Raw genomic sequence first — 19,531 nt, 5'->3', positions numbered from 1 at the left:
ATTGCAGCATATGTGATGTGTGCAGCCTTCTTGGGGCTTTCCCCTCTGGCTGACTAACTGTGACGTAGGCGAGGGTGTGTGTCTCGGGCTGTGTGAATGCAGTGGCAGTGAGGGGGTGGGCGGGTGGGAGAGACAGCTGTGCAGGCTAGATATGTAGTTAACAGTAGGAAGCATTCATACTACACATTCTGCTGTAGTGTGTCATCAGACAGCGTCTCTCTCTCTCACTTCCCTCTGCTTCCCACTCTTTTTCCCTTCACTTCTCACGTCTGTCTCCTGTCCCCCCTCTCCGACCCCCCCACACACACATACGTGCCTGTGTGCATGTACAATCATTCACACACATACACACATTTCTCTCTCTCTCTCTCGCTCTCTCCCCTCCCCCAGCTCCAGACTCCCCCTCTCCCTCCATCCCTCCCTCCTCAAAGTTTCCCGCTATAGTAAATTAAGTTGTATCTTTTTGACTGCCACTATTTCCTCCTTCCTTCTGTGGAACTGGGCTTATTCCTGAATTATACCTCACCCACACATGTACAAACACACACACACCCTCCCTTCCCCTGAATAAAGTAGGGAAAAAAGAAGAAGCAGAACTTGCGTCAAGGACAACATAAAGCTGTTCTCGCCTCTCCCAGACGGGGTGTGTCAAGGCTTTTGTCCGTCTGATGCCATATTAAATATCAGAGTTAAAAGGAGGGGTGGGGGGGGTTAGTGTGTGCGTGAGCCTGTGTGCGTTTGAGTGCGTGTGTGCGTGCAAAAGTCTCCAGGTTTTTTTGTTCTTTAGAGAGAAAGAATGTTGGCACGAAGGTAGCCACCAGGGGAGGAGAAGAAGGTTGGAGTGCTCAAGTGCTGCTCCAGGTTTGTTTCATTTCATTTGCTCTGTAATGAGTCTTGTTACTGCTGTGAGAGGCAGAGAGATCTGACTGGGGAGTTCAAAGTTAAGCCACAGGGAGGGAGGGAGGGAGGGAGGGAGGAAGGGAGGAAGGGAGAGGAAAAGAGAGGCAAAGAAGCAGAGAAAAAACATACAGTCCAACAAGCCCTCACTTGAAAACTTTGGAACATTTTGGAAGCAAGAAAAAGCAACAAAGACAAACTTTTTTACTCTGTCTTTCATACTTTCTTTCTTTCCCTTTTCCTCCTCCTCGTCTTCACCGTCCCACACCCTTCTCAAATGAAGCCTCTCGCTTGGAGTTCTGAAAAGAAACTGAAGAAGAGGGCTTGCAAGAGGTCTGACAAAGTTGGCTGTGTATGTGCATGACTGTGTGTCTACTGGAGTGTTTATGCCTCTGAGTGTGTGTGTGTGTGTGTGTGTGTACGTGTGTGTGTGTGTGTGCGCCTGGGTCTGTGTGGGAATGATTACATCAGCCTGCTCCAGCCTTATGATTGGTTAGTGAGACGTGTGGTTTGATTCAGTGTGCCTCGGAGCCCGTGGCTGAGGCTGTAACCCTTTGTGAGGGGGAGAGAGAGAGAGAGAGAGAGAGAGAGAGAGAAGGAGAGAGAGGGAGAGAAAGAAAGATAGTTGTCTGACTCAACCCGCACTGGAAGCACTGTACTGTACCTGCTGCCACCCGATCGCTGACTGTCTCTGTGTTTCTGTCCTGTGAGCTGTACAGTAGACACCGGCTTTAGGTCACACAGACAGTTTTTTTTTTTTTTTTTTTTTTTTTTTTTAAAGATAGACACGGTGGCCTAGATAGACTGAAGGACTAGTCTCCAGGGTATGTGACAGGTAGCACAACTGCAACTGTCAACTGTTGGCGTTCAATTTTGAATCAGTCTTTCTGGAGGATAGAAGGCGACAGAACAGCTGGGTTTTCTGTCTTAGTGTCTGTGTTTGAGTGTGTGTGTGTGTGTGTGTGTGTGTGTATGTGTGTGGGGAGCCAGGCTTACTCCAAAAAATGCCTTCGTGTTCCCCGGACTGCTGCCTATTGCGGGCCGTGGAGGTAAGACCGCTCTCTTTCTGTGTCTGTTATCTCTCCTTGTGTGTCTCTGCCTCTCTTCGCCTCCTTCTCTTTTTACATTTTCAGACCGTTTCTCTTTGAAGTACGGCTGTGCTTAACCAGAGGCGAGAAATGGAATGTGTAAATACCTAGAAGGCTGAAGACAATTTGTCTTCTTCAAAATGTGAGCGGAGCAATGAAAAAAAGAGTAAAATATGTCAGCAGCTTTGAATGATTGAGGCTTCCTTGCTTTTTTTTTTCTTGACCATTTTGGATGGATAGAGCACTTCAGGCCTGATTTGTGCAAACTGTGATGTTATGAGCTGCATCTTTGCACAGGATTTCTTTGTCGTGATATGTTATGTGGGAAGCGTGCATTTATTACATGTGTAGGCTTAGTAGGCTAGATTGTAGGCTTACAAGGCTCAATTCCTCTGCAGGTTAAGTAGGCTTCTCTAGTTTTCTCTGTGGGTCATTAGATGTGTATCCAGTGAGTGTGACTGCATGGTTTCCTTGTGAAAAGTCAACCTGTGGACACTTAGTGGAAGTAAATTTAAGACTATTTACCAGAATAAGGACAGAAGGTGAAATGTCCTGGATGTTGTTGGCGGTCTCTTGGGTGAATATGACAAGTGAAAGCTTACCTATCTGTGTGGAAAATGAACACTAAACTATTTGGATGTATCTGGATGTAGATGAGGTTAATCTGTTCAGCGTTTGTTGCATTATCACTTTACAATATCTATTATATTACCTATATTACCTGGGTAGCTCAGTATGTGCATGAGTACGCGTTTGAGTCAGTTTTATAAATAGAAACAAATGAAAACAGGTGCTATTCAAAAACGATCATAAGTTATTTATCAAAAACTGAATTCATTCTGAAGTTCAATATATTCATAGTCTTATTATTGGCTCAATGTCAACACATTAAGTTATGGGAAAAAATAACTTGTGTTTGTGAAACTGGACTTGAAGTGAATGCTATGGTCACATCTTATGTTTGGATACTTGCATACATTGTCTTGATAGGCTATACTTGGAAACACTGTGCTTACTTCCCTTTAAGCTGTAGTATATGCTCACTTGGCATAGACATTCCTGCTTTGTGTTCACAAGAGCAGGCGCGTGTTATACACTACACTTTATTTGCTTATACATTATAGTGACAAGTTGCTTTAAGAAATGCTTGTTTGAGATTTCCAACGCCACAATTGCTACATTGTCTTGAATGTCTGTTCTTTTCTATTGTGTGCTATAATTACAGGCCTGTGTATGCCATAGTGTATAGAGCGCTATATGATACGTACTGTGCTAGAGTTTGAAGAAAATTGCTGGCTTCACCCACCCATTAGGCTGTGTTTTTCAAAAATTGTTTGTGTTACATGACTTTATCACAACTTCATATTCCCTTTGGCATTATCATAGAAATCCATATTTAAACCTTCATATTATTTTAAATTTCACAATCGAGAACACAGTTATAAGTGTTCAAATGCCTTTTTGTCATTTTTCAATATTCTTTATTGAAATACTATTCTTTAGTTCACCAAACTACCTTCAAATGATCTTTATTTAACTGAACCCTGATCTGTTTCCTCCTCACAGATTGTGAAGATCTTCAGTGAAGACGGCATGGGTAAAGTGGTGGAGATCCCAGCCGACATGACAGCCAGGGACCTTTGCCAGCTCCTGGTGTATAAAAGCCATTGTGTGGACGACAACAGTTGGGCACTTGTTGAGCACCACCCGCTGCTAGGTCTAGGTAAGGGGTAGAACCCTGCAGGCCTCCAACACTGTTCACATACACACAAGAGCACACATGAACGCACCTACACACACGAACGGACCTACATGTACACTCACGTGCCCACACAAAAACCCACGGACTTTTGGGTGGGCTGAGACATGCAATACATTCAGTCACATACACAGGTGCATTCACATGTATGCATGCATGCCCGCATACTTGGGCAGACAGGCAGTTCAGGCGCATATTCTCACGCAGGCATGTATTCAAGCATGAGAGCATGCGCATACTATACAGCATATGCACGCACAGAGACATGATCTTCAGTGATCTAATCAAGTTCCTCACAGTGTGAAAGGTTGCTGTAGAAGTGCAGCGTTACGCTGAAGAGGCAGGACAATGATATCTTGTGAAAAACTGAGACAGAGATTTAGCACATGCACTGAGCTTAAAGTCAGAGTTGCTGTCGCACTGACGGGCCAGTGGTTCTCTGACTCAGTAGAGGAGACACAATTGGAGATGAAGAAAAAAGAAACAAAAGCACTTGCAAGATATCTGAGCTGTATGTACGGTGTTGGTATTAGAGATGGAGCTGTTGCTTCTAGATGACTGATTGTAATGGTGGAAGGTATGAGGTAATAATCTTAAACCTTGTCACCATAAAAGCTGATGCTAACTACAGGTGTGTTGAGATTGAATTTCACTTTGTAACTGCTAACTGATGACTCAGTAAAAGGAGACTGTGCTGAACAGGGCTGATGAAGATTCCAGCAGACAGATTTATAACAGATAACAGATTTAAGTGGAGGCAGCCTTTCCCAGAGACTCTTATTAAAGCGTGTCAATACTCTTGGGACTCTTGTAGAACAAGCAGAAACTATATTTGTCCTCAATTCATAAAATTAAACACACAGCTATTGATACATTTTGCAGCCTGAAGCTTACAGCTTTTGAGTTTTAAGTAGATTGAATGTTGTTTCTGATAGAAGTTTTTTGGTTTATACAGAGGATGATGGATGGAAAAGAAAGAAAAAGTATCACATATGGTATTTGGCATCCTTCACTGATTTTTAAAAATTCTGGCAGGTCGATTTAAGTGTTTTTGAAGCTCCAGATAAATAGAATCATCCTGGGTATGGAAAAAGATCCAGGACAGTTGCATGAGATATTTGACCCCATTATTCAGGGTCCTGAGCTACTTGTTAAGAATAGCGAAGATGATATTATGTTTTCTTTCCTCCTGTCAACCATTAAGAGGGAATTACATGAAGGGCACAGAATGAGAAGCTAAAGGAAGAGACGTGATAATTGAAGGTTATGGATTAGGAGACGTAAGTGATGAACACTGTAACAAAACCTTTACCGCCTTGTGCTCTTCTCAGTATCAGAGAGGGTGTAATGTTATCGATCCATTTCTATAAATGACATGGCAAAGAGGTGATGGAGATGATTGATGTAGAGTTTAAAAGGCTATCTTTCATGTTAGACGTTCTTCAGGTCAGGAGCGGCAATACCTCCCAACACCACTCTCCTGAAAATAGACTGCACCAGACGGAGATCTCTAAATTGTACTAGACATTAAAAAGGTCAAAATGAAGCTGTCTCAGAGATGAGGAATAGTATTCAATGTAGAACATTTAGTTTGATATAACAGATCTAAGTGTTACATTTTAGTTGGTCAGTCGATAGCAGTTACAGAGGTAGCATTTTTTCATACAGCAGATTCTTTATAGATTTTGTAATATGCACAATATTGATTAATCAAGGTGTGTCAAACTTGTTGCTGTATGAGGAGCTTTGCCTTTCTGTCAGGATGATTCTGTGTTAGGCTTGGCAGTATAACAGTAAGTTTGGAAAGCCGTGGCTAGCTTAATGTCAGAAAACCCAGCATCCCCCAGAGGAGAGGGCGATTATAAAGCACTTATGGAAGACAAGTTGAGCCAGTGCTCTGTGCTCATGTCTGCACAGTTTAACAGATGTGGGAGAGAAGGGGGTGTAGTTTTATATGAAGAGCAGTCTGCCAGGTAGTGAAACACGGAGCGAGGCATGGTGACAAAAAACATATGTAAAAAGATTTCATTTTTGCCGTTTCAGCTGACATCCTTGTTTGGATACACTTTTTGTTTTGCCAAGATTTTAGTGTTGCATCTATATATAGACTGTTACCCTGTCATATGAGGAAACCTTTAGAAAAAATATTGCATTATTCAAAATACAGGTCCCAAAAGTCTAACCTAATATTTCACCATCCATCATGATCTGATTACATTTCTCACCAGTGCAGCCAACACAATGCTGCCAAATACAGTTAGGTTGGTTTGTTGTAAGTGACATCATTGTTGGCTCGGAGTAGCTCTATTGTATTATAGCCCTTCTGTTCCGGTGCACCTGTACTGCAACCGTATTCTTTTCAGGTCTGGAATGACCACTTATTGTATTTTATGTTTAGGAGTTTGAGTAAATGAGGTGTGATAAAGCTGCAGTGTGCTGCTGATTGTTAAAATTAAAGGGTTATGCCTTTGCTACTGCAGAACCAGTATACCTTCTGACTCATTGTGTGTGTGTGTGGTGTGTGTGTGTGTGTGTGCACGTGTGTGTGCGTGCTTGTTTGTGGAGATGTACACATGAGGATTGTGTCCATGGATATACATGTGGGAGACAAAATTACAAGCTGTTAAAATGGTGGTTAATATTGGGTTTGCATGACAATTAGTGGTATTTGTTAACCCTCTGTGTATTGAATGCTTTGTGTATGCCTCACAAATGTATTCACTTACATATTTTAACAAATGACTAGGCTGGTTTGGAGCGCTGTTACTTGCCTAATGTTTCTATTACTATAGTTGAAATTACTTCAAGATATATCAACATTTCTAGTCTAGTCTTTCTAGTCTTCCGTACATTTTGAATAACCCACAAGAAAACCAGAAATATATGTGTCGTAGATGAAGTTAGTCATTTGAAATATAGTTTGAATGACTCAAATCCATTTAGGCTATGTTTGCTGATTAGATGTATTTTGTCCACAGTATATTAGAGGTAAATATATGTTGATATATGAATATTGTCTACATGTATGGTTTGCTCCAGTCAGTACTATTTTAATGCATTTTTTTTGTATGAGAGCAGTATGTGAGATTCCTTCTTGTGTGTGTACATGCTTATGTGTGTGTGTGTGTGTGTGTGTGTGTGTGTGTGCAGACTGTATCTGCACCGCACATGTATGTGCCCAGACACTTAATGTGTGCACATGTGGTTGGGTGATAGACGAGAATAGAAGTTTCAGAGAGGCCCGAACAATAGTTTGTTTGAATAGAGAGGCCTGTTCCCGTACATAGCTGCCCACTCCCAGTGCACTACTGAATGGGATGAAATGGCCCTTTTGAGATAAGTAACGCTGACCTCTACTCGTCAGCCTGAAAAGGTTAACAGCGACGGGACAGTGAGGTAGTGTTGCCAGGGTGAGTCACAGTCACGAACATGAATGACTCATCAGATAGGCAACAGGATGAAACGGAAAGAAAGAGAAGATTCGTGACGGTGTTAAGGAGATTGTCACAGGGGGATAAAGAGGGAGAACGAGGGAACACATGAAATGAGATAAAGACGTGAGATGGAGCTGTGCAGTCAGAAAGAAGTTCTCTTTTTCATTTTCACATAAAAATAATTATCAAACCATATACTGGCACAGCTAAAGTGAGTCAAGGTACAGAATTTTAATTGAACCTTCTGGGGAAAGGATGTCTTTTATTAAAGACACTACAGGGAGAACTTCTAACGCCGTTGGAATTGACTGAGTCATGTCCGGTGTCAGCATTACAGAGAAAATAAATCACCAGGACCTCTGACCACATCCACAGAAGGACACACTTTTAGCTGAATCACAGGCTCTTTTATTCTCATTGAAAAAGAAAGGCCTGGGTCAGATCATCAGTCACAGCTTGTTTGATGAGCACAAACCATTGAAACCAGTCTGCATTTTTTAGATCTTTGCAGGCCACTGGTCAAATGAATCCCAGGAAAATTTTTAAAGCAGCACTTTCATTATGTCGCATTCATCATTTTTTTTTCCTTGTTGAATTTAATATTGCCTAAAATGATTTATGATGGCATTAAGTGTGTGGTCACAACAGTCATATATGCATCTTTAAAAGAAGTAGCTTCCATATGTGAATGTATGTAACTGTACTTGAGAGCAGGAAGTTACTGCAAAAGAGAAATAGTGCTAACAGAACCTACCCTGGATAACAAAAAAGAACTGAAACAAGACAGGACAAGGTACCAGTATCAAGTCTTTAATCAGCCTGATTTGCATTGGAAATGGGTGAGAAAATCTCACCCTACTGACTTGTTTTTTTAAGAAAATAACATTTTTACCGCACAAAAATAGACCGAATGTCTTGTTGAGATGGTATGAGTGTGCTTTTTCTTTCATTTTCATTTTACTGTTTCTTTTAGACTTTCTGTTTCTGTCCTACAAGCTTGATAATAGATCTTTTCCTCTAATTACAATGTCTTCACAGTTTATCAGTAATTTCCATGGTGCTTGTGTAACATACTCAGGGGAATGTTGTAATCTTAAAGACTATTTTGTTCAGTTTATGTTTCTCTTCCTCTCCGTTTGGTCAGACAGGAATACAACAATCACATATTACTTTTCACTCTTTTGACACATCATCATCATCATTAGCATTTGCTTGTATGTAGTTGTAAACAAATTCTGAGATGGTTTAAATAATAAATAATCATTGTTCTTGTCTCTCTCTCTCTGCCTGTCTCACCTCAGAGCGCTGTCTAGAAGACCATGAGTTGGTGGTTCAGGTCCAGGCTTCTATGAACAGCGACAGTAGATTCCTCTTCAGAAAGAACTATGCCAAATATGAATTCTTCAGAAACCCCCTGGTAATTGCTTTTTCTTAGACATTTCTTAACATGCCATGTCACACCTGACATCCTTTTGTTGAAATATGTTATACCTATAGCCGCTTAAAAAAAACAAAAAAACACCTGGGGCAACAGCTCCTTGGATTTTGTATAGGCATTTTTTGGTGTTTGCATCTTTAGTTTTTAGATTATTTGAAATAAAAATATAAAGAAACTTGTGTTTAGAGAGGTCAAATGAAAAGACAGTTATATGTAGGGCGTTTACTGGTGCAGTAAAGTTTTTATGCTCTAAAGAGTGGCCAGAGATGATCCAGAGATGAAATGAAAGGCATGCTCCCTGACAAAGTGCCTCTCTTCATTTTGTGTTATTGTGAAATATTATGACAGCTGACAGTACTAATGAGATTTGCGTGACGTTTCTTTTTCTGTCATGAATTCCTACCCTATAATTAATGTCACAGTGGCTGATATTTTCTGTCTGTCTGCCTCTCTCTCTCTCTCCCCACCTTTTTCTTCCACTAGACATTTTTCCCAGAGCACATGGTTGCATGGTGCCAGGAAACCAATCGTATGATTCCACCATCTCAGCTCCTGCAGGTACACGCAGCACACACACACACACACATAAAGACAAGTTTCTCTGTGTCTGTCTCTCATTCTCTCTCCTCTTCCTGACACGCACACAGCTTAGTTTACCTCAGAGTCAGCACCCGCTACATACTGTACAATCAAGCTGACATACCTCACCTCTGACCCTTAGACAGTGTGTCTCGTCAGAGACTGCAGTAATAACTACTGTTGATCCCCTGTTGACACATGACTGTCTCGGCACACGCACCACAGGCCTGACATATGTGATGGATAGAATTAGGCAGTCAGAAATAGAACATACAGTTCCTCACCTACCTACCGTATGTTTGCACAGTATAAATTCACGCACGTGTGTCATGCTACTTTGAGACCACTCACGGGCCGTATACTGATTTCACAAAAGATATGAAGAAAAAAAAGTCTGGGAGGAGACCAAACAAAAACATTCTTGGGATTTTGAAGAGCTTTGGCCTTAATGGATTTAGGGTTTACATGCAGTCTGACTCTCTCCTGTATCATGTAATGGAGCTGTCAGAGACAGAACCACAAGTGGAATCCATCCCTTCATCCTTGCCACTCACGGAAAGCTTTTAACTCCCCTGCTGATCATATAGACCTTATGCTCCGTTATGCTCTACGTAGAGGAGTCAATAAATGAACGGGGATGGGGTGGGCCGCAGTTGTGTCTGGAATCCTCAGTGTTTGACTTATTCTAAACAAAAGATCTTTCCACTCAATTAGAGTGCCGTCCAAAGCAGACAGTTTCCGAGCCGAGCTCAACCAGGTGTTTGCAATATTCGCCATTATGCCAGAGCCATATGTCAACACAAAGCGGCAAGGTGTAGTGCCTCAAAAAGAAAGCTTCTTAAATGAATGTTGCGTGTGAATGTGCAGCACCGCAAATGCTGGAAAATGCTCATGCATGAGGCCCATTGTGGGAAGTTTCCAAAACACTGGCAAACATGTGCTTTAAATATTGAAGAGTCCTCTGGAACAGTTTACCTCCCTGCCGCAAGCCACAGATTCCAAATCAGCTCTAATAACTTAACCTGCCACTTCATGGTGTGATATTTTTGTGAAACATGGAAACCGCAAACTCCAAATACTTCAGACACCCACAAGACAATTTAAGCTTTAAGGGTTCCCAATAGGAGTGTACTGTATGTTGATTCAATGTATAAAGTATTTGTCTTGGGAGGCACATTGCATAACATGACAGTTTCTGTTTACATATATTCTTTCTTTTTTGGTTTTTAAAATAGAAAAAAGTCCATATGAGTGTATGTGTGCACACACATGGCAATGTCAGGACCCTGTCAGCCCTTTTCAGCTCCATTCAGTACTCCACACCCTTTGATTTTCCAGACAGTAGCACATCCTTATCATGGTGGCAACTGTGGTGTGTAAAAATTCAAGCCGTAGCCCATCTCAACTATCAGCTGTCAGTCTTGCTCTGTTGCAAGAAGCCCAAATGAAACTGTGTTCTTTGACAAAAAGCAATCGCCTCCTGTCTGTTGCAATGCCTCTACAGATAGTGTCGCTGCAGTCATCAGTATCTGTGGCAGTGACAGAGAGCTTCCATGCTTCAGATGTGATGAGTTCCCCTCCAGAGGCACAGGGTCCTTGGTGCCGAATGTATCTGTTAGAGGACATCAAAGAGTGAATAAATCCAAACTTCTGTATGCTAATCCTCCTGCTCCACCTTTCTCTTTCTCCTCCTTTTAGAATTTTCTAGCGACCAGTAGTTGTCCAGAAATCCAGGGGTATCTGTACGTGAAGGAGGTGGGAAGAAAGTCATGGAAGAAAGTTTACATGTTCCTGCGGCGCTCAGGACTCTACTGTTCTACAAAAGGAACTTCAAAGGTAACAGCAACTTTCCATCTTCAAGGGATATAGGATAGGGAAGAATATGGTTCATTGAGTTTTTTCAACATGCAATTATTATTATTTACTTTGTAATTACAGTCATTATTTTTCACTGAATACACTATATTAATATATTCTAGCAATAACTCAGTAAATATGTCAGATTAAACATAATTAAATTCTTCAAAGAATACCTTCAAAGGTCTCTCTCTGTGTCTGTATACCTCCAGGCTGTTTCTCTCTGTGATGTTCTGACTTATTCATTATTTCTGTCTCCAGGAGCCCAGACATCTACAGTTACTAGCAGACCTAGAAGACAGCAACATCTTCACTGTCATCACAGGCAAAAAGCAGCACAGTGCACCCACAGACTACGAGTTCTGTATTAAGGTGAGTTGCGGATGACAGCAGTGAGATGAAGCTGATTTCTAATGAAATATTATGAGCAGAGCAATGATTGACATTTCATTTAGCTCCCTGTCTCATGAGAAGATCGTTGCCATGCATATGTTTAATGTGGTGCTGAGGCTCGGGTTTATTGCTGATGGCTGTATTTCTAGATGGTTTAATAATATATCTAAATAAGAGCTGAGTCACCTTATATTTCCATCTATTTTTTCTATGAAGCACAGTTGATACATTTTTTGCTCACCATCCTTCTCAGCTTAGTTAAAACCCTCACTTGTGTTTATAATAATGGTGGTTATGATGATGATAATACTGTAATGTGATATCATATACTGCAATCAGTCATTTATGAGCTCTGTCCTGATTCTGATGTTAATCTGCAGCCCAATAAAGGCCGAGGGGAGTTGAAGGAGTTGAGGATTCTGTGTGCTGAGGACGAACAGGGCAGGACGTGTTGGATGACTGCCTTCCGACTCTTTAAGGTACCACCATGACAGCCTAAAACATTCGACCCATTGTTTTGTTGTGTGTTTTCTATAATTATCAGCAGATTGCAGACCACATTGTAATAAATGTTCCAAACTTTGTCAGAAAGTACAGCAAACAAGGTCAGGATCAAAAATATATCAGTGAGCCATTTCTTCTCAGTTTTACTTTACACTAGTTGACTAAACAAATCCACCAGCAAACCTTTAACTATTTACAATACACTCACCCAGAATGTGATGGTGTTGGTTGACCACTGTGTTCCCTTTTCTTCACAGTATGGGATTGTATTGTACCAGAATTATAAGATTCCTCAACAAAGAAAAACCTTGCTCTCACACTTCTCAGCACCTGTGGTAAGTTTTCTTCTTCATCAAAGACCGAGTTACAGCTTCAAAACACTGAAATCGTTGAACCAAATATTTAAACTTAATACCATTACTTAAAAACTTTCATATATGTGTTGTGTGTGTCTGCAGCCTGACGTTTGTGTATTTTGACTGTCATGTATTTCTGTCTCCCCCCAGCGTAGTGTATCAGAGAACTCCCTTGTGGCGATGGACTTCTCAGGGAGGATAGGCAGGGTGATTGACAACCCTGTGGAGGCTCAGAGCGCCGCCATGGAGGAGGGGCATGCATGGAGGGTGAGTTTCATGTTATCCCCGTCAACCGTGCCAGGAGCAGACCTCAAAACCTTATTATGAATTCTACAGATGGCACTATTTATTTTCCTCAAATACTCATACACTGCTCTGTTAGTAAGTGTTGATTTTTCAGTGACAGTTACTTTCAGCTTACAAAAGTGGTTTGTATATTCATAAAGCTGCGATGGCTGTAGGGCAGCTGTCAAAATATGAAATGCCAAATTTAATCTAATGGCTGTGGACTGGCTCTGTCAACAGAATTTAAGTCAGTGGTCGATTATGTTTACACAATGTAGAGGAAGCTAAGATCAACTTTACACTTATTTAAGCTGTGATCTGCTTTTTTGTTAGGTACTTTGTATGAGATTTTTCTTCACTGTTAAAAAATGTAGAGATATAAGAGACACTGTAATAGAATAACACGAATCTGAACTGTCATGTGTACAGTGGAACATGAACTAATCCCTGTTGTTTTGTCTGTATGTGGCATCTCTCTCAGAAGAGGAGTCAACGAATGAACATATTAGGCTCCCACAGTCCACTACATCACTCCTCATTAAGTTCAGGTAAATGCAAACACATTTAGGGATCAACAAAGTAGTCCATCCTTCTTTTTCTTAATCACTTCTTTTTCTTAATTTCTTAATCCTCAGGGCCTGAGTTGTCCATTTTTTTCCTATTTCTTGTTTTAAATGTATTATATCTTTTATTTTCTCTGCAGTCATCCACATAGCTCAGCTGTGGTTCCATGGCAGGATAACCAGAGAAGAATCCCATCGTATTATCCACCAGCAGGGACAAGTAGATGGGTAAGTCTACAGATTCCATAGAATTTCCATACAAATTTCATATATATGGTTTTCCTCCATGAATAAATTATGAAATGTAAAGTTCTCACTGCATCCATCAAAGTAAAGTCAGCTGAATGTTTCCCTCACAGTATTCTTTCTTTTTCTGCATAGGTTGTTTCTGCTGAGAGTCAGTCAGAGTAACCCCAAGGCGTTTGTGCTCACATTGTGCCATCACCAGAAAATCAAACATTTCCAGATTCTACCGGTATGCATTTATGAATTTTCTTAAATGTTTTTTTTTTTTTTTTAATTAGATAGTGTGGACATTGAATGTTGAAATTACACATTACATGAGCAAATACATGAATGCTATTAACATTCATCACACACAGCATTCATGTTGCATATTCTTAAAAAAACAGGCCAAGCCAAGACATGTCAAACCATTGTTAGGGGCTTTATAAACAGAGTCTGATGTCCTCCTTTTTTCACCCTGTCCTCTCTTTTCTCTTCCCATGTGCTGTGTCCCTGCACCCTCATGCCTGGACCATTTTACGCTGGCAGTGTGAAGAGGACGGCCAAGTCTTCTTCAGCCTTGATGACGGCGCCACCAAATTCACCGACCTGATTCAGCTGGTCGAGTTCTACCAGCTCAACAGAGGAGTGCTGCCTTGTAAACTCAGACACCCATGCACCGTCGTGGCCTTATGACACCTACGGATCATCTGACCCATGATCCCTATCACTTGACCTCCCTTGACTCTGCCTAAAACAAACATAACAAAAAGAATCTTTCTGTTGGTTGGTTCTTTTTGTTTTTATCTTTATAAGAAGCTGGTGAATTGACTGATGTTTCGTTGTTGTCGTTTTATATTGTCGAGAGTCCGCCGGAGACTGATGACCTGTTGGATTCCTTTTGGTTTGCATGGAAGTCAAGGAGTCGGATACACAACTTGCTTGAGAAGTTACTGTGTCAAGAAGAGAGAAGATAAAGGAAATGAACACTGCCGTTTGTGTCAATGCTGTCGCAAAATCTTCCACAATCTTGCTACCCGTAGTCATCAATAAGCTTGGACCCTGTGACCCTCAAGGTTTTCTCTTAGTGTAGACTGTATTTCCCTTCAACTGGACAATCAGCAGAACAATTCTAGCTTTCACGTGGACCACTCTGCTCTCTGAGAACAAACAGTAGTCTCATTCAAACTTTTCATCACTCATCCTCAACGAATATACTGTAGATGGAGAGTTGATTGTCTCTTAGTTTTGCACTCATCAAACTGGGAGTGGCCTTTGAGGGTGCATGACTTCCCCCGCTGTTGCATTACTTAACTGTGAGAAGAAGGTGCCACCGCCCTCTAGTGTCATAGGCACGTAAGGACATGTCAAAATTCAACATTGATGAAATATGGAGGCGTCAGAAAGAGTGTGGCCTCTGAATCCTTTTGAGCTTTTGGAGAAATCAGAAGTTTGTCGGGACAAAATAGCCTGGAGAAAACGGCTAAGGAAAAATCTGGAATTGTTGAAACAAAGTATTTTTTTATTAGTGGACAACACAGAATCTGTGTTGTCCATTCTCACAGAAAATCTCATGCTCATCTCTGACCGCACAGGGTTTCTTTTTCTTTTTGACACATTCATTGCAGTTATTATTTCAATATTCTCTTTATAAATGTGTTTAAAGTCCACCTTCTGCATCCTGGATATGTGTAACTCTTCATTATCCACATAAGCTACAAAAAGGTCATCCTGTATTTGTTAATTCTATTGCACGCTCCAGTTTCCTAAAGTATTTCCAATTGCAACTTCCACATAATGCATTTATCATACCATGGTGACATTCAGGGTGAAATGAGTAATAAAGCTAAATGAATTATGTAACCAGGTAGACAGTTTTGGTGATTGTAATGTTGAAAAGTGAAACCAGGTAACTATTTGGAAATGCAGCCATATGCTGTAGGTTCATCCACTTTCTTATACTGCAGACAAAGGTATAAGGCTATCAGTTGCATTAGATAAAGCTGGATGAATGACAGAATCATTCTTTTGTCTGATTGTCCCCACAACAGCACAGGGAAGGATAACCACTAGCATTTCCTTCATGACTTTTACCCAAGTAACTGTCAGCAAATCACACTCTATTTTTCTTTGTCAAACAAAACTAGTTCAGACCAGATGTACAGCAGAGCCTCTTCTCACATGCTGTATGTTCCCCAAGTCAGTAAAGTGCTGTAAGAGTATTAGATATAGTCCTGTGCCCTTAAACATAAATGCGGTTAGGAATATGAATTAGTGTGCTCTAACTCCACATTAATAGTAGACATTATCTGGAATGTAATGTATGTAATGCATAGATTACATTCCAGATAATGTGGCCTTTTCTACTTGGAAGTACTGAGCAAATAGTACATCTACTGCGCACCTGCACCACTGGACACTAGACTGTCAACTAATCGTTATCTGCAAGTACACAAATGCTAGTTCACTTTTTGCAGTGATAAATTATCCCAGCCTCTCCTTCTCTTTGTCCTCTCTGCCTGGCTCATTACACTTTCTTTAGCTTATCGTTGGATAAAGTGAAAATACCCTCTCATCGGTGTGGTAGAAACACAATACTGGAAGTGTTAGGACTCTGACTTCAAAAATATTACAGGACCCTTTTTTAACCCATGTCCGTTCATTTGAGTTTACTGACCTGATATCTGGTACAAGATGTGTTTTCAAGTGACAATTATGAGATCACCAGTCAGAGAGCAAGGGGCAACAAACTCTCACTGAGTTAGTTTTAGGGCACTGGCTATGCCTACCTTTTATCCTAAACAGTACACTTTCAGTGAAAATCATTAGTTTTCCTAGCACCAGCCAGGTCAAGTCGAACCCAAAAAAGGCATTTTAATGGGTTTCCATTTGTGTTTTGGCCAAGTCTACTAATGACTTCCTGTAATTAACTATACAATATAACGGAGGAAGATTTCACAGTGCCTCTAGATAACCTGGATCAAATTTCTTTTTGTCATAGATAGAAACATGTTATTTTGCACTGATTGATCATGTCTGGCAGAATGGAACAAAATGGATTACGCATGATGAAGGGCAAATCCTCGCCATCTCAAAGTCTCTGAAGACGTATCTAAATTGGTTGGAATTCTGTCGATATTTAAATTCAGCCTTTGTCACTTCACTCAAGTCCATCGAGAGTGATTATGGTTCAGAATAATCCTCTCTGACATAGTCCCACCATGACTATGCCTGATGATTTCTAAAAACTCATGTTTGAAAGTTTGATTTAGTCCAAGCTTTGATAGTAGCTCTGTTTAGGCCACTATCCAGCGGATAATTAGAGAACTATTTGTACTTACCTGTAATAATGCAGCATCAACAGCCATCTTTTATTTACCTGCAGGTTGTCTTAAGGTATATTGATCAAATGAGACACAGAATAGCCACGCTATATCGACACACTGTGCATGGTCACCATTATTTATCTAAGATGCAATGATGAATCATTTTTTAAAGTATTGTTTCAGCAAAATGTATTTATTTATCTGGATGTGACTGATTACTTGAAAATTTTAGATTTCTTTTTCTCAGCGCTGTTCTGTACTGTTTTCTTTTGTCATTACCATGAAATGATTGACCAGTGTGATTTATTATTATTATTATTTTAATGACATAGCATCTATTGATGTATTTTGTTTTCCTTTTTTTTAGGTTTGATTATTCAAAAACTATTTTCGTCATCATCAACACTTATGAAGTGATGTTTTAAAGCACACTGGCATCTGTAGTGTTAAGGTTGTCATTCCAATAGATGACAGGTGGGATGTTGTGAAATCAGAAACAAAAAAATACCTGAGTTTCCCAAAGCATTAACTTTTTTAAGTTTTTTTCTTTTACCCTTATTAATTACGTTCTTATTTTCCCAGATCTTTAAAAACATCCTTTTCAAGAATTCCAACCATTTTTAAGAAGCCTCCAGTTTCTTAAATCATCACTTTCTTGTGGTGACAACATATTCATAAATTAAAAAATGAATTCAAGCCACAATGTTTTGGGAAACTTGGTCAAATGAGCCTCAACATTCTCATAATTCACTGTTTCAATGCCTTGCTGTGAAGAAAGAATTGTAGAAATTTAGATGTAGGACAAAACTTTACAGTCAAGTTAAATCTATTAAGTGAAAATCTGTAGGTGCTTAGATTGATGCCCACCCCAAACACACACACACACACACACACACACACACACACACACACACACACACACATTCAGGCACAGTAGGCTCCTCTATATACTTTCTACCCTTAAAACTGCAAAAAGGGATGTCATATTCCATTTAATTCAAACCACACCAGAGCAACAATCAACAGATTGAAGACATTTTATTTAATAGGTAGGTTTTATCATTTGCATGAATGTGGATCTTGAGTTTACTTTTTAGGGATTCTGTCACTGACATTTGATATGTGGATGTTTGGAGGAATCTGGAGAGTAACAATACAGAAATGCATCTTCTAGTAGTTGCTGGAAGTCATCTTAAGCTATTGAGACGTCACTGAATTGTTGATACTAGCTGTTTCTAAGTACTAATCTAAAAGTCCCCTGAGACTGAGTCAACCCCTCTGCACTCATCCTTAAACTCCCCCTATTAGATTTTTTGATGACTGAAGTGAATGGTAGCAGAGGTGAACAAGTGAGGGACAGATCAGGCAGCCCTGTAAGGTGGAGTTCATATTTGCAAAAAAAAAACAACTGTCACATGCACAGGGTGTTCCTAGGCAGCGAGTTGAATTGTATAAATGCAAAAGACAGAGGGTATATTCAATTAATGAACACATGAAAAATAAATTGGTGGGTTTGGATATCCACATTTTTACACTTAACAGAAATGAATGTAACCGGGTTGCTCAGGGTTGACTTGGAGCATGTTAAAAACTACTGGTTCATCAGAGCTCTGGGACTTTCATGTACTGGATGATGATGGATACAAGAATATTTTGGTTTCATTAAGCTGGGAGTTGTAACAACAGACTTTTCTCCATTATGTTCAACAATCTGCTAGTTGTGATTACTTGAAAACTATTATTGCAGCAAAATTAAGTAGATTCAGTATTATTTAAAGAGTGCAGTTACATAAACCATGTTGTCAGTGCTATTGTTTAAGCTGTTTGTTTAAAAGAAAAAAAAAGCCTAAAAAACTTGCCTGGCTACCTAAGCTGATTTAAAGCACCATCACCAACGATGTTACCTATTCAACCACACTCACCTAGAGCAACAACAGCTAACCAAATTATAAAACACCTGCAATTTCCTTCCCACAATTCTAGTTAATTAGAAGAAATTATAATCCAATCTGAATTATGGTGTCATGTTACATTCAAGCATGTAACTAAAATTGGTTCAGTGGAGTGGAGCACAGTGTCAGTTTTGGTAGCCAGGTAACTTGTAACCACAGATGGTGCCTCTGCTGACTCCTCCCTCTCTGCACAGACCAGACCTAACATGTGAATGACAAAGTCAGTGCTACCATTCACACTCCCTGCTGTTCAAGCACGCCTTGAGTATGAAACCCTTTGCAAGTTAAGAAGTACTTGATGAATACAATTTAATAGCAGAAAATGGCACTCTAAATGATTCCGGCGAAAGATGATTGAGAATGAACGCTCTTATTTTCAGTTATCGTGTTGCAGTTTCAGTTTACTTTTGGAGTTGAAAGTGAGTTGCAAAGATGGATTGATCGATTATCATGTTGACTCTTGTGCATTTTCATAACATTGTCACAATGCAAGATACCGTGGCTGTACAAATGAGTAAAGTAAAAATATATCTATATATAAAAATATAAACTATTATGTATTTCAGGGAATGCAAAAAAGAAAACAGTAACTTATCTCTTTTTGTGAGAGAGAGTTCCTGTATTCATAATGTGCTTTGCTTCAATCTGTAAATAGTTGAATGGCTTATAAATCTTAATTGTAACCTTTTCAGGTATTTTTGTACAAATAAGGGACTGATATATTCTGTTTATTGTAATTAGAATAAAACATTAATACATTGATATAAAAACCTAAACTGTGTTTGTCTTTATTGGAGGAAAAAGTCATTTGAAATATTGTTAACCAAAGAAAGTAACACCACTGTATTAATAGATTTATACTAAGGGTTGTACAA

General features: G+C 39.9%; 1 protein-coding gene across 5 annotated transcripts in view; it reads left to right on the top strand.

Annotated features, from left to right (window-relative positions):
- grb10b (growth factor receptor-bound protein 10b) overlaps window positions 1–18,141 on the top strand; it is a 70,080-nt gene extending 51,939 nt beyond the window's left edge. For 3 of the 5 annotated variants that reach the window (XM_044359678.1, XM_044359676.1, XM_044359677.1), the window contains exons 6-17: window positions 3,552–3,708; window positions 8,480–8,595; window positions 9,100–9,174; window positions 10,894–11,031; window positions 11,314–11,424; window positions 11,826–11,924; window positions 12,207–12,284; window positions 12,456–12,572; window positions 13,072–13,138; window positions 13,294–13,381; window positions 13,535–13,628; window positions 13,928–18,141. In XM_044359678.1, the coding sequence (XP_044215613.1) occupies window positions 3,552–3,708; window positions 8,480–8,595; window positions 9,100–9,174; window positions 10,894–11,031; window positions 11,314–11,424; window positions 11,826–11,924; window positions 12,207–12,284; window positions 12,456–12,572; window positions 13,072–13,138; window positions 13,294–13,381; window positions 13,535–13,628; window positions 13,928–14,074 (1,287 nt within the window). In that variant the 3' untranslated portion in view covers window positions 14,075–18,141. Of the gene's footprint in view, window positions 1–1,421; window positions 1,947–3,551; window positions 3,709–8,479; window positions 8,596–9,099; window positions 9,175–10,893; window positions 11,032–11,313; window positions 11,425–11,825; window positions 11,925–12,206; window positions 12,285–12,455; window positions 12,573–13,071; window positions 13,139–13,293; window positions 13,382–13,534; window positions 13,629–13,927 lie in introns of those variants that run through there. The other 2 variants (XM_044359680.1, XM_044359679.1) reach the window with 2 other exon arrangements.
- Window positions 18,142–19,531: the final 1,390 nt, after the last annotated feature.

This window comes from Thunnus albacares, chromosome 8, assembly GCF_914725855.1.
Source record: "Thunnus albacares chromosome 8, fThuAlb1.1, whole genome shotgun sequence".
Classification (NCBI taxonomy): domain Eukaryota; kingdom Metazoa; phylum Chordata; class Actinopteri; order Scombriformes; family Scombridae; genus Thunnus; species Thunnus albacares.
Note: the sequence above shows the minus strand (reverse complement) of the source record. Positions and strands in the feature narration are given on the sequence as shown.